General features: G+C 41.2%; 1 protein-coding gene across 5 annotated transcripts; it reads left to right on the top strand.

The window, feature by feature from the left end:
* Positions 1–6,978: 6,978 nt before the first annotated feature.
* On the top strand, positions 6,979–10,006 carry LOC139354117 (uncharacterized). Of its 5 annotated transcripts, none has more exons than XM_070998385.1 (3): positions 6,979–7,848; positions 7,948–9,448; positions 9,544–9,755. In XM_070998385.1, the coding sequence occupies exons 2-3, from the start codon at positions 8,009–8,011 to the stop codon at positions 9,607–9,609; spliced, it is 1,506 nt and encodes a 501-aa protein (XP_070854486.1). In that variant the 5' UTR covers positions 6,979–7,848; positions 7,948–8,008; the 3' UTR covers positions 9,610–9,755. The 5 variants fall into 5 exon arrangements, with proteins under 5 accessions (XP_070854486.1, XP_070854484.1, XP_070854485.1 ...); XM_070998383.1 differs by having other exon boundaries at positions 6,980–7,153; positions 7,614–7,848; positions 7,948–10,006; XM_070998384.1 differs by having other exon boundaries at positions 6,980–7,215; positions 7,684–7,848; positions 7,948–10,006.
* Positions 10,007–14,237: the final 4,231 nt, after the last annotated feature.

The raw sequence follows: 14,237 nt of genomic DNA, 5'->3' as shown, positions 1-14,237 counted from the left end.
CGGTCAAACAACTTGTTTTCCGACGACTGGCGGGAGGGGGTTTTTGGACAGATTCCTTATCTAGACACAGCCATTCCGTTTGGAACATTTGGGATGTCTAGAAAAAGGGAAAGTAAGGGCATGTTAGCTTAGCGGAACCGCGTTGTGTAGAAGCGGCTAACACTCCTAGTTAGGGAAATTTATTTGTTTTTGCTTGGGGCTTAAATATCGGACGGTTCTTGACCGAAGAGAAACTTGAGAAGCAGAGAGAAGCACCCCCAGTTTATAAACATTTTTATTGTCGACTTATTCAGCGGATACGTCGCTGACCGGGTGTTTTGAAAAGAATCACGTGAACCTTTTATACCAAAACGCAAAAAAAAAAACAAGTGAAGACAAATTTTAGTGCGTGTATTAATCCGCACAAAGTGACAATCTATAAAAAGAAAGCGGAGGCCTTTAAAGAAGGTCCAATCGTATAAATGAAGGGGGCCAAGAAGAAGGTCTTATTCCAACCCAGCACCGGAAGAGTGACCCGGGCAACAACGCGCGGAGACAATCACCAACCCCGCAGTGCAAGCGCGCCAAGGCTAGGAGATTCACCTGAAAGAGAGCCGTGGGAGCGCGCACAGAATCAGCCAGGACAGGTAGATACCCTGTCTGAAGAAAACAACCTGGACCAATATTCTGAAATGGAAGGAGCCGCCGGAGGGGAGAATCTACCCCTAGGACCACCGAAAGGAAGATCAAGTATGCTTCCCCAATTTCAGAGGCACGAGGAGGACAACTTAGAGGCTGCCGAGCGACGTGAACAAAGATTGATGGAGCTCTTGAGGCAAAGCAACGAAATGCAGCGTGGAATGAGTGCCCAGATAGAAGCGCTGAAAGCACAGATAACAGAATTGCAGTCTCCGACAGCCAGGAGACCCGAACAGAAGGGACTGCCTTCGCCGCCCCGTACTGTTCCGAGTCCAACAGACAGCTTTTTGAGATACCAAGAGACACCGCCTCTGGAACCGGTAACACAGGACATGCTCAATAGCCAGATGCACCGGTTAAGAACACCCAGGCGGATGGACACTCCATCACACAGGCAATTTAGAACAAACGAGAGGGAGTCGAGTCACCAACTGCATCCAGAGATCGATCGGAACTCATCATTCCAAGGACCACGACCAAAAGATGTCAGATTGGACAGATGGAACCTAAAGTTCGATGGAAGCGGACGCGGCATGACGGTTGAGAGTTTCCTATTCCGCGTGGACCGACTACAAGAATTGTATGACCTCAGCCGTCAACAAGTCTTTCGTGAATTCCATCTTCTGCTGGCAGGTGCAGCCACGAAATGGTATTGGCAGCTAATGGAAGACAAGGCAGAAGACTACGACTTTGACTACTACTCATTGACCCAAGAAATGAGACGGGCATTTTCCACTACCGGAAGTGACCTTATGAAAGTCAAGGAACTAATGGAACGCAAGCAAGGACAGCACGAAACCTTCAGCGATTATGTCTCCGATATGCACAACTTGCATTTCAAACTAAAGCATAAAATCGATGAAGATGAATTTGTTGAGCTTTTGAAAGACAACATGAACTCCCGGATGGGCGGCTTGTTGCTAACATCGCCATTAACTTCGTTAGCGGAGTTAAAAAAGGAGGGTCTCCGTGTGGATTGCTGGTTAAAAAATACTGCGAAAAACATGTCCAGCACTACAAAGCTTTTCTAGTAATACAAAAGTTCTTACACCTTATAAACATATAAATCAAACCATTTCTAATAAATAGGCATTAATCGATCGTCAGTTGGATCAAAAGAGGAAACATTAAAACACAGATTCCATGCACCAAGTTTAAGAAAGATAATAATGTACAAAATAACCTTTAACATAAAGCAACAGCAGTGAAGATATCAGCCCGGACAGCTCAGCCGATAAAACATGAGACTCTTGATCACAGGAGTGGGTCGAAGCCACACGTGAATGGGCGTCTAAAAAGGAGAAGAAACATGGAACAGACAACGATGGTCGTACGCAGATTCCTTTTGCGAAGTCATTCCATGCGGTCCGCATCGATCACTTCGAGCCTGTTACGTACGCCCTCCACATAGAAAGATTCACATAGAGAAACAACGACGAATCTTTAGCCAGGGGGAGGGGTGCATGTGACTAACCAGACTCATACTGGTAAAGGCAGAAGAAAAAGCAAACGGCCACTATCAACCTATTGGTAACCATACTCCGGTAGCTGGCAAAGGGCAACAGCCGGCCGTTGACTTCCAAGATAGCAGATATCAAGAAACAGTAATTCTAGGTGGGAACACCTAGTTTATCCGATCCATACCCGCAGCCAAGTAAAAGCTCTAGTCTGGTATAAAAGACCTTAGACAAATAGAGAAAGGGAGAGAATCCATTTGGGTGTCTTGCTGACGGAAGCCGGCAGCTTCGAGGGAAGGCGACTTTCCCTGGGGCAGTCGTCCATGGAGTCTTCTGCCACCAGGACTAGCCACCATATCCAACAGTCCTTGAGGAGAACACCATTGCAGCTCGAAATAATCTTGTGTCGAACCAGCGCCGCTATTGCCATCAAAGAACGTGGAGAAGATCAACAATAAGGACGACATCCGACATACTGCGATGTTTGTGGACGCAGTATCCGTGATCTCCATGCTCCTGAAATTTGTTCAGCTGTAGGAACCATCCGTTCAGAGCGTAGCGACCAATAGCATACGTCGGAGAAAGTAGTGATGCAATATAAATGTGTTAATCGAGCCAACCAAAGCTAAAGTGAACTCATGCATAACCAAGGACCAATATCCTCAAATAATACAATTGGATAACAAGTGAAAATCAAGCATTCAAACATGCATTGAAATATATTTAAACCAACCGAATCAATAGACAAAGTGCGAATCATGATAAACAATTAGAGAGGACGAATCTCTCCACCAGCCGTTGAAGAAGTCGCATGCCTCTAGCATAATATATATATATTTTGTGTTTAAGTGAATTGATATACTTAAGAACAGCCATATTTTGGTGCACGTATATTTATATATATATATCCAACATAATATTTTCCCAAAGCCCAGGATCCGGAGCGTCGAGATCTCATCGCCCAGGATTTAAAGAGGGGGTAAGTTTGTCGGGACACGGTTCCTTTCTTATAAACATACATATATAAATATTCGTGCAGTATCCTACAATTTTATAGACTACTATAAACTTTTGCAGCGGCGAGTATCAGCCTTGTAGTTATTTGATAATTGCAAGAGCCCTCTGAGCGACGTTTGTAGTCGTGAATAATCAGTATTTTTCTGATGTGTGCACCTTCATAGGTGATAAATTCGATACTCTCCGCTAAAACAATAATTGTCAATTAGTTTGATTCCTATATGAAGTAGCCAATATTATGTTATTCAACACCGGCGCACGCCGACCTAAATATTATTTATTAAATTTATAACGTGAAAAAGAATTTGAAAACCATGGTGTGCTAGAACTATAACAAAGGGGGTGTGCTGACGCGAGGAGTGAAGTAGGTCAAGAACAATGACATAACTTTCGACGGACAACCTTGACAATAGGGGATCGTATTGCGCGGCCCGCGACGATCCATTGGCACACGAATGTGTGAAGGGGAGGGAATATGGCCAACACACAGCCCGATCGTATTGCGATCAAGCGACAGCTAAGCTTGTTGGGCAGTGTGGACTGATGACTGACGAACTTGATGACTATTATTATTTTTCCAGGCACTTTTAATATTTATTCTCGTTATGTTGGAGAGGAGAGAGGCTTACCAAGATCCCACGACCCGAATACGACGTAGCTTATGCCGGCAAATGGTGCCAGAATATCGGACGCCTCTCCCTCGGCCCAAGTCCCTGTCAGGACTCAGGCACTAATATGCCCACATAACAACTTCGTCAAATCTTTAAATACATTTATCTCAAAATGCTATTTTTTGATATGTGTCACTCATCTAGAAAAAGAGCTATCGGTAAATTAAAGCGATGAAGCCTTGAATAGACAATTGTAAGGGCTAATTTCCACTCGCATCTAAGGTGCGACTTTAGATACTTGCAAAAAACCGTATGGTAAACTTGACCACTATAATATAAAAATGGGAACAACTAGTTTGAATTGGCCATTTGAACTATTAAATAGTTACTCCCACAAATTATGTAATCGTAAGTGCTACTATAAAAATAGTTTTGCAATTATAAAAAGGGGTGGGATGGTTCCAACCTATAATTACGTCACTGTAGTAATAGTAATAGTTAATTTCCTATATTCAATTGCAATAACAAAAAACACATCACTGGAACATAACTATGTTAATAGTGGTTTAACTATTAAATAATAACGAAACCTTGAGCTATGACATATACAACAATTTTAAATAGTAAAGTGATATTTTTATGATACAAGTATCTAGGTGACGAGTAGGGCAAGGTGACGAACTCGTCAAAGTTCCAAATAATTGAAGTCGATTTTTCTTATCGTGTCTAAAATATATTTACAATAATTGATTAATTCGTAAGATAATTATAGCCGTTACTCGTAGAGTAAAAGGTTACACTAGACTCGTCGGCAAGTATGTAACAGGTAAAAGGAAGCGTTTGCGACCCCATAAAGTATATATTCTTATTCAGGATCTATATCAGGACAGCGGCTACATTTTTATATATCTGGCCTTAATTGGTCCGACCTCTACTCATACCAAAATATGGGTGATGAAATTTTGTCTAGTATTACCGTGCTTAACTCTCTATTTCAATCACTGTAAAGTTCAATTCTCTCAGAACCCGAGAAAGTTTTACAATTTTGCTAACACTAAGCGTAAATCCACCAATTATCCTTCTTCGTTATCTTTTGAAAATATTACAACAACAACAGATCATGCGATAGCCGATATTTTTGTCAAGTTTTTTCAAACGACATATTCTGCTTTACCTCATTCTTGACAGCCTTATTCTTGCACTTTATCCAAGTCGAATTAAATATTCTGTCCCACCTTAAACGAAAGCTCTTTGCTTGTTGATTGTCCTGATTGAATTCCTGGCTGCGTGCTTAGATATTGCGCGGAGACCCTATACCAGCCGCTTCTCAAATTATTTACCTTACATTTAGAATCTTCACAATTTCTCAATATGTGAAAGGAATCGTTTGTAATTTTTCTCCACAAGAAGGGATGCAATGTGGACGAATGCAATTATAGAGGTATCTCTAAATTGCCAGCGATCCCAAAGCTCTTTGAAAATAGTATGACTACCCACTTGCAGCCCCTCTATAGATCAGTTATATCTCCGTGTAAACATGAGCTAATGAACCATAAATCAACAACCACTAACCTTTTGAAACTTACACCATTTTCGGCAAGCCGAAGTTTTTATACCCTTGCAGTTATAAGAAATAATCAATGCTAGTAACACCATGTTAAATTTTTAAGGATTGTTGCTAGCTTAAGTGAAATTTGTGTAAAATTAAATTCGTAATGCTGAAAAGTTATAATATTCTTTATCCCAGAGTAAAAGAATGTACGATCAAAATCAACAAAGCAACATTTTTTAAAAAATAATTATTTCATTATTTTTTTAAATGTTTCTTTGACAGCTATATGTTAGAGTCGTTCGATTTTTTTTTAAATTTAATTCAAAGTTGATACAAATACAAAAAATTGTATTCTCAATGGTATAAAATAATATGTCAAAAAAGACCGAAACTATAAATTGTTTCATATTATCTTCCCACCACATTTCCGATCGTTCCTATGGCTGCTTTATGATATAGTCGTCCAAATTTTGATGAAATTAAATTCGAAATTCAGGTCTAATTAAAAAATTTAAAATTATTTCCAAGCGTTAGAGGTTATATGTTAAACAAGAAAGGAAGTTTACTTCGGCAAGCCGAAGTTTGTATACCCTTGCAGTTAGAACTATTAAATTTAATAAGAAATTCTTAAGAATACAAAAAATTATATTCCCAATGGTATAAGACAAGGAGGTTATATGTTAAGAAACACCAAAGATATAATTATACCCGTTACTCGTAGAGTAAAAGGGTATACTAGATTCGTCGGAAAGTATGTAACAGGCAGAAGGAAGCGTTTCCGACCCCACAAAGTATATATATTCGTGATCAGGATCACTAGCCGAGTCGATCTAGCCATGTCCGTCTGTCTGTCCGTCCGGATGAACGCTGAGATCTCGGAAACTATGGTAGCTAGGCTATTGAGATTTGGCGTGCAGATTCCTGAGCTTCTTACGCAGCGCAAGTTTGTTTCAGCACAGTGCCACGCCCACTCTAACGCCCACAAACCGCCCAAAACTGTGGCTCCTACAGTTTTGATGCTAGAATAAAAATTTTAACTGAAATGTATTGGTCTCGTCGATACCTATCGATTGATCCAAAAAAAAATTTGCCATGCCCACTCTAACGCCCATAACGCTTAAATCTGTATACCGCCGGTAGGTGGCGCATTTTAATCTCGCTTTGCTGCTTGCATATCTCCATATAGCTGAGTAACGGGTATCTGATAGTCGAGGTACTCGACTATAGCGTTCTTCCTTGTTTTAAAATATTTTTTTCCGATTATTCCTATTAGAGCTGTAAGATATGGTTATCCGATCAGGCTGTTTCCGGCTTATACACTACCTGCCCAAGAAAGAAGAGTTTCGAATTTAATTTTATCAAAATCGGACGACTATATCATATAGCTGCCATAGGAACGATCAGAAAATTGGTGGGAAAATAAAATGAAACAAATTATAGCTTCGGCGTTTTTTGACATATTATCTTATACTATTGGGAATATTATTTTTCGTATTCTTAAATTTAATAAATTCAACTGCAAGTGTATACAAACTTTGGCTTGCCGAAGTTAACTTCTTTTATTATTTTGTGTCAAATAGTTCTTTATTTAGGACCACCCTAATGTATATAAATGAAAATTTGTTTATTAGACATCCCAGCGCACTTCAGTGTTATTTTTCAAATATGTCAAAGCAGTTACAAAGAAGTAGCATAAACACCCAACTGATACTCGCTGACCGACAGACCCCTTTAGATTATTGAGCACTTTCTAAACAGTTGTGTGACATGTGTCCACACACTCTACTAAAGTTCTGACTATTCGAAAATTGTTCAAAACCTTAGGACAACAAACTCCAGTACGCCAAAATAAAATGAAATGCTATAGAACATTTTTCAGTATAGTTCTTTATCATCACCAGTAAGAAATACTTTATATCAAGAAAAAATTATTTTAGCGAGGTAAAAATATGGATCGTTACTGGTTAGGTATACAAAATTATTGCAAAAAAAAGTATACAATATTACCACAATAAATACCAATAACGTCATATACAAATAATTCTTTCGGAAAAGCTCCTTAAGGGTATAATACATTGGTATTTTGTTCGACTTCTTTTTTTTTAGCGGAATAGTTAAATATCAAATCTTACTTTTTATTGAAAAAAAATTCGTTTTGTATGCTAATTCGCTATCAATTGTCTTGTGGAAGACACGACACAAACACAAAAATCGATCCAAAATATTTTAATAGGCTAAGAAACTTCAGCTTTTGAAAATATTTTGGATGGATTTTTTTAAATATTTATTATTTTTTAGACTTAAAAATATGTTTGTTGGCTTAAAAATTACAATTTAAAAAATTAAATTACTTTGAATTTTCGTCGAGATCAAGTGTATATAACCCATTAAATTATTCAAAGTACGATTAAATGGGGATAAAGTGAATGCTTCCGATCGAAAATGTTCTCTGCATAGTTCTTATTCATTGATACGAGTTTCAAGCGAAATAAACTCGAATTACCAGATCAAAAAAAGAGAAAACATAAATAAGGTAAGAGAAGAAATGACAAAATATTGCTTCGAAGAACTCAGTTTGGTAAATTGGTGACGTTGGTTGGCTACATGGTCAAATAATTTTCCTTCCTAACAGACAGTTCAAGACTATAAAAGCGCCACCCACCACAGTCGGAAGTTATAAATGGAAAATAAGCATGGGTACTTATCCACAGACCTTGAAACTGATGTTCCTGTCATGTCTGGCCATCGCGTTATTGGTACCTCCAGGTGCAACTGGAGTCGGCCAAGAAGACATACCAATTTCTGTTGGGCTGCTACATCGCAGCAAGCGGTCCATGACTACAATCTGTGTGAAGATTACGCCAGGTGGTTTAAAGAATGAGCCTTATTATATGTGCCGGGATGATAACTTTGGTGGCGAAAATGGGCAGCAAAATTGTGTGGAGGTTAGGAACCAAGGCGGTCAGGGAGAGCCGTTCTATATGTGCCGAGGACCCAACCCAGGACTTTCGCCAGCTATAAACTCGCATTACGCCATACAACATGATTCCGTTCACAACTTTCCGTCGGTTCCCGCCTTTGAAGTCGGGTCAACTCCTCAGCAGGCAGTCTCAGAAGATCACTTTCAACAGGAGCAGCCAGCAGGTTCGACATCATATCAGAAGAAGCCCCACCATCCCCCTCTTCCTCAGCAGCAACAGCCCCACGCCCATTACAGATTCTACGGAAACCACTTGGCTGCCCCTTCGTCTGCACCTTCAGCGCCGTCGTATGGCTTGCCAACATTTTCTCAACCAATTGTGGACAGCCCGCCAGCAGCTTCACCAGGAATTTCAACTGGACCTGGCGCAGCGGCCACGACCCATTCACATAGTTCTGCGGAACCTACAAGGTCGTCGAACCACCCAAACAATAAGGAAATGGTCGGGCATCAATTTAATTGCAAAAGCGATGTGCTGGCCGTGCCGACTTTGCGGTTTCAGCAGGACGAGCTCAACCAAGAACTGTGCAGACCAGAAAACCAGCCGTATCCTGAGGATCAGTTGATGTGGGTATCTCTGTCACATACGCAGGGACCCGAAAATGATCCGGTTATGAAAGCTTTTTACAGAAGTTTTACAAGCGCGGAAGCCATGGCACCAGCTGATAACAAACCGGCATCTGTTCCTTTAGAACCGATAAGTAAAATGGCGTCTGGATACAGTGCTTTCGATAGTCAATACCCAGGAGCTTCAGCTCGAGAAACGCTGTCATCTCCTCCTTCAACATACTCTCAAGTTAAGCTTTCACCTGCCCCCAACCAACACTGCAGTGGACATAGTGCCTCTGTACCCCCTTTTCAATGCCTAACGCAGCGGAATGTCGGTTTGAGCCTCAAAACCTCCTGTCCAAATTTCCAGCCAGTTATTATAACCATGCCTTGCTACGGGCAACGGCAGCCGACACCCTACGTTGCTATGCCGAGAACCCCACCTGGAACAGTTAGAAGTCAAACCAAGGCCATTCCCTTTGGTCTTGATAAGGGTCCTGTGGTAAGTCCTTTCGGAGGTGGCTTTGGGTTGGGTACCCAGTTTGGAAGTCTCTTTGGAATGAATCCTCAGACAGGAACCCAGGAATATGACATGGAACACCAGGTGGGTGGTCCATTCGGCATTGGAAGGCAATTTGGCATGGGTTTAAACCCTTTTGGCCCATTTGGAGCCACTAACCCTTTTAATCCCTTTAACAGAATCCTAGGAGCGCCGGCTTCCAATGTTCCAGCGCCCAATCTCTTTCAGCAGGTACTCAAATTTAAGCAGAGCGATGAAATCAGTTCGACCACAGAAGCAGCACCGCACTCTAAAGCGTACACCGAAAGATCAGAGAAGCTGAACTATTCTAATAGCACTCCGACGCCTTTCACCTCAGAGCACCCCAATCCCGTTTTTGGCACGCACCAGGAAAGTTCCGAGGATGAAGACTCTCATGAAGATAAAAAGGCGGTGACCACATCCATCCCAGCATCAGAGGCCGTAGACTCCGCCCCTGAGATTTCGGACATCCTAAGCAAGGCCGCCAGTCTTCTAAAGCCCGATAAACGCAAGCGGCTCAACAACCGCTCCATCGGCCGCGTCTCACAAAGTCACAAATACTTGCAGCAGTTGTAGCCCCTTTATTTGAAAATGATTAAAGTTTAATTTATCTTAAAAAAAGGTATTTAATTTTCGTTGGAAATTATGTAAAGTATTATATTCTTGACTAGAATCACCAGCGGAGACCGGTCTGCCTGTCCGTTACTCATAGAAATCATGATCAAGCATACAGATTCTAAGGACTCCAACTCAGCGCTAGTTTGATTCGGCCGAGAGGCACGCCTACTCTAAGGCAAACAAAAGACAATATCGCTTAAGTTGTCTTGCGCCTTAATCTTTGAAGATTTTGTTAAAGTATGAATTAGATTACAGGTTGTTTATCAATAAAATGCGACCGACACATCGAATTGAAGATTTGATTTATTAAATAGTTACTACTACGTAAATTGTTTATGTAAGGGTTACTATAAAAAATAATTATATAACTATAAAAAAGGGATTGTACTCAAAAAACAATTTTTATAGTTATCAAACCCATAATATCTAGTTAGCCAACTATTTGTATGCCTTATTAAACCATCACTAGACGAGTGGATCGAGCCATGTCCGTCTGTCTGTCCGTCCGTCTGTCCGTCTCTACGCAATCTTGTCTCTCAGTTTTAAAGCTTTTATGCTAGTACTCTGATTGGCTAATTCGAAAAATCGTATTCTATGTAGTGTGACCGAAGATTTCAACGCTCACCCGCTATGAATGTAGCATGGTCTTACTGTCAAGCAGCTGGGTCTGTTGCCATCGAAAAACAAATCAATTGATGCAATTTAAAAAAGAAGAGTCTGCTGGGGCACAAAGAAATTAAAATTAAAATAAATGGAATGTTCAACGAATGTTTTTAAACCCATGCAGAGGGTATCACGATTTCAGTCAGAAGTTTGCAACGCAGTGAAGAAGGCGTTTCCGACCCCATAAAAAAATCAGCATCACTAGACGAGTCGATCTAGCCATGTCCGTCTGTCCGTTTGCCCGTCTCTCCGTCTGGCCGTCTGTCCGTCTGTTTCTACGCAAACTAGTCTCTCATTTCTCTCTCTATTGGGCTGAAACTTGCCTAAAAGTCTTCTTTCCTTTTCAGGTAGTATATAAGTCGGAACAAGCCGGATCGGACAACTATATCTTATAGCTCCCATAGGAATTATCGGAAAAAATTTTTTTTTAATATTATCTTTGGTGTTTTTTTATACATATAACCTCCTACGCTTGGAAATAACATATTTTAATTTGTTCAGAATTTTGAATTTAATTTTATCAAAATCGGACGATCAAATCTTATAACTGCTATAGGAACGATCGGAAAATTGGTGGGAAAATAATACGAAAAAAAAAGTTAACTTCCTTTCTTGTTATTTATGTAAATTACTAGTTAAAGCTTCCTTCTGGTCCGACGGATGCTTTGCCATCTTTCCCGCGCCATCTGTAATACAGCTCCGAATCCCTATAGGCATATTGGACCTTGGGGAAGCCGGATTGAGAACTGGGTTGTTCCGCCTCCTGGCAATGGCACCTCCAGTTGTCACTTAGCGGGCGCCCTTTTTTCACCACCTTATAGAACCCGGTGCGTCCTCCATCTCCGCTTTAGCTGCCAAATAGCTGGTGGAGGTGGAGTCCTATGGGTCCCCAATGGAGAGCTGCTAAAAAAAAATACATCTATTTGTACAGCGTAACCAAGTTTTTTTGGACAGAACTTACTTTTTTTGCGAAGATACGTCCGGCAGGATCGTGCTAACGGTTTTCATCGAAATTCCCACGCTAAATCTGGTATTTTGTCTGGTATTTCCTTAGCTCATCTGAGTACAACGCTCAAAGACCCGACGAAATGTGTAAGCCGCGTAATTGCTTCTTGCTCACTCCTATGGTTAGCTCGCGGCTTTTGTTGATGTGAGTACTAGGCTTTCGGGATGATATAAGGGATATAAGTCGGAACGAGCCGGTTCAGATCAGTATTTCCTAAAGCTATAATAGGGAAATTCGAGTAAGAACTTCGACATGTAAACTTCTACTCATAGGATTATTATTATTGGATTCGGACGGCAGTATCACATAGCTGCCATAGAATCGATCGAATAAATAATGGTAAAATCATTGGAAAACAATTATAGCTTTGTTATTTAAATAATATTTTCTTCTACTCCTGTATATACCGTATTTTCATTATCTTTTCGTCGTGCGGTTTTCTATGAGAGTCTTCCACCCGGCCAAACTGTTAATAAGGAATAATATTTAAAGCCTAGTACTCAGATCGGCTAAGAGTTTCACTAGTCGAAAAATCTTATTCTTTGTACCGAAGTTTTCATAGTTCACCCGCAACGCATGTAGCATGGTCTTACTGTCAAGCTGCTGGGCTTGTTACCAAACGGAAAACAAATCAATTGGAGCAATTTTAAAAAGAAGGGTCTGCTGGTACACAAAAAAATTTAAATAAAAATAAATGGAATGCTCAAAGAATGTTTTTATTAACGTAAATTAGTAGTTTAAGGCTTCCTTCCCGTCCCACGGATGCATCGCCATCTTTCCCGCGCCACCGCAGTCCAGCTCCGAGTCCCAATAGGGATATTAGAGCTCGAGGAAGTGGGAGCCGGATTGGGAACGGGGTTGATCCGCTGATACTGCAGGAAGTCGCCCAGCATCCTGGCAGTGGCTGGGTATGGCTTCTCCAACTGTTCCTTTAGCGGGCGCCCTATTTTCCTCCTCCCTATAGAAGCCAGCGGGTCCTCCAGCTCCGCTTAAACTGCCAAGTAGTTGGTGGAGGTGGTGTCCGGAATCCAAATGGAGAGGTCGTCAGAGATCGTACTGGTGGTTCTGCTAAAAAGATACTTCTATTAGTACAACGCAACCAAATTCTTTTGGCCAGATCTTACTTTCTTTGCGAGGACGCGCCCGGCAGGATGTCCATGTAGAGATCGAAGTCCCACTCGGCATATTCCTTCCCACTGGGATTCTCTAGTGGATCTCCTCCAGCACTTCAACTTTTCTGCGATTCCCCTTTTCCCCTTTTGTGGAATTGCTTCCTGTCGGTGAAATCCCACAACAAAGGGAATAAGCTTGGATTTTGCGTCCTATTTCATCAGCACTGACCTCCTGCATCCGATTTTCGGTTTTTCTTTCCATTTTAATTTTTAGTTTCCACATCGCCTTTGCACGAACACCGCCAAAGATTAAATTTCATATTCTTTGGACCGCGGCTAACGGCGTTCATCGAAAATTCACTCACTTAGCTTATCTGAGTACCGCGCTGAAAAACAGACCCGACGAAAACCGTTAGCCGCGTATTTGCCTCTCGCTCACTCCTATGGTTAGCTCGAGGATTTCGTCGATCTGGGTACTAGGCTTAAGCATTATGCGTCGATTGCGTGAAGCAATTCGTCTAAAACAATGGGCCAACAGCTCTTAATTTTTGCATCACGATAATGCACGAGTGAAAGGTAAGCACTCGTTGTTCGTGTCCATTTCGCCAAACATTCAATGCGTGTCGTTCCGCAACCACGGTATTCGCCCGATATTGATCCGTGTGACTTCTTCTCAAAACACAAAAGACCACTTCAGGTAACACGTTTCGAGTCGATTAAGAAAATAAATCGAAGAACGAAAAGGGACTATTTGGCATGTTTCGATGACTGCTAAAAAACGTTGGCATAAGTGAATTTTATCGGGAGGGGATTACTTTAATGAAATTTATACACCTTTAGCCCACAGTAATAAACTTTAACTTTTGGTGTTTAGTTTCGTTGTCGTTTATGGTAAATCTATATAAAATTGACGACTATCAGATACCCGTTACTCAGCTAAAGGGACAAAAGGGAAAAGGAGGTATGCAAGCAGCAAAGCGAGACTGAAATGCGCCACCTACCCCTGATAACAATATGTGGACATGTGGGGGGTAGACAGCTTTAAGCGTTATGGGCGTTAGAGTGGGCGTGGCAAACATTTCAGTTAAACATTTTTTTCTAACATGAAATTTGTAGGTGCCACAGGTTTGGGCGGTTTGTGGGCGTAAGAGTGGGCGTGGCAAATTTTTTATCTAGCATGAAAATTGTGGGCGCCACAGGATTGGGCAGTTTGTGGGCATATTCGCGTAACAAACTTGCGCTGCGCTCAAGGCTACGAAATCTAAGTCTGAAATCCCAATTCTCTATTGTTGATATTTTCTCAGGAATCTGCATGCCAAATCTTAATTACCTACCTCTTATAGTTTCCGAGATCTCAGCGTTCATCTGGACGGACAGACAGACGAACAGACGGAAATTGCTAGATCGACTCTGGTAGTGATCCTGATCAAGAATATATATACTTTATGTGGTC

Source organism: Drosophila suzukii (genome assembly GCF_043229965.1).
Source record: "Drosophila suzukii chromosome 2 unlocalized genomic scaffold, CBGP_Dsuzu_IsoJpt1.0 scf_2c, whole genome shotgun sequence".
NCBI lineage: Eukaryota > Metazoa > Arthropoda > Insecta > Diptera > Drosophilidae > Drosophila > Drosophila suzukii.
The sequence above is the reverse complement of the archived record's forward strand: the minus strand, read 5'-3'. Positions and strand labels throughout refer to the sequence as shown.

Excerpts from the sequence above, each read along its gene's own strand:
- LOC139354117 (XM_070998383.1), top strand. The coding sequence starts at position 8,009 with ATGGGTACTTATCCACAGACCTTGAAACTGATGTTCCTGTCATGTCTG.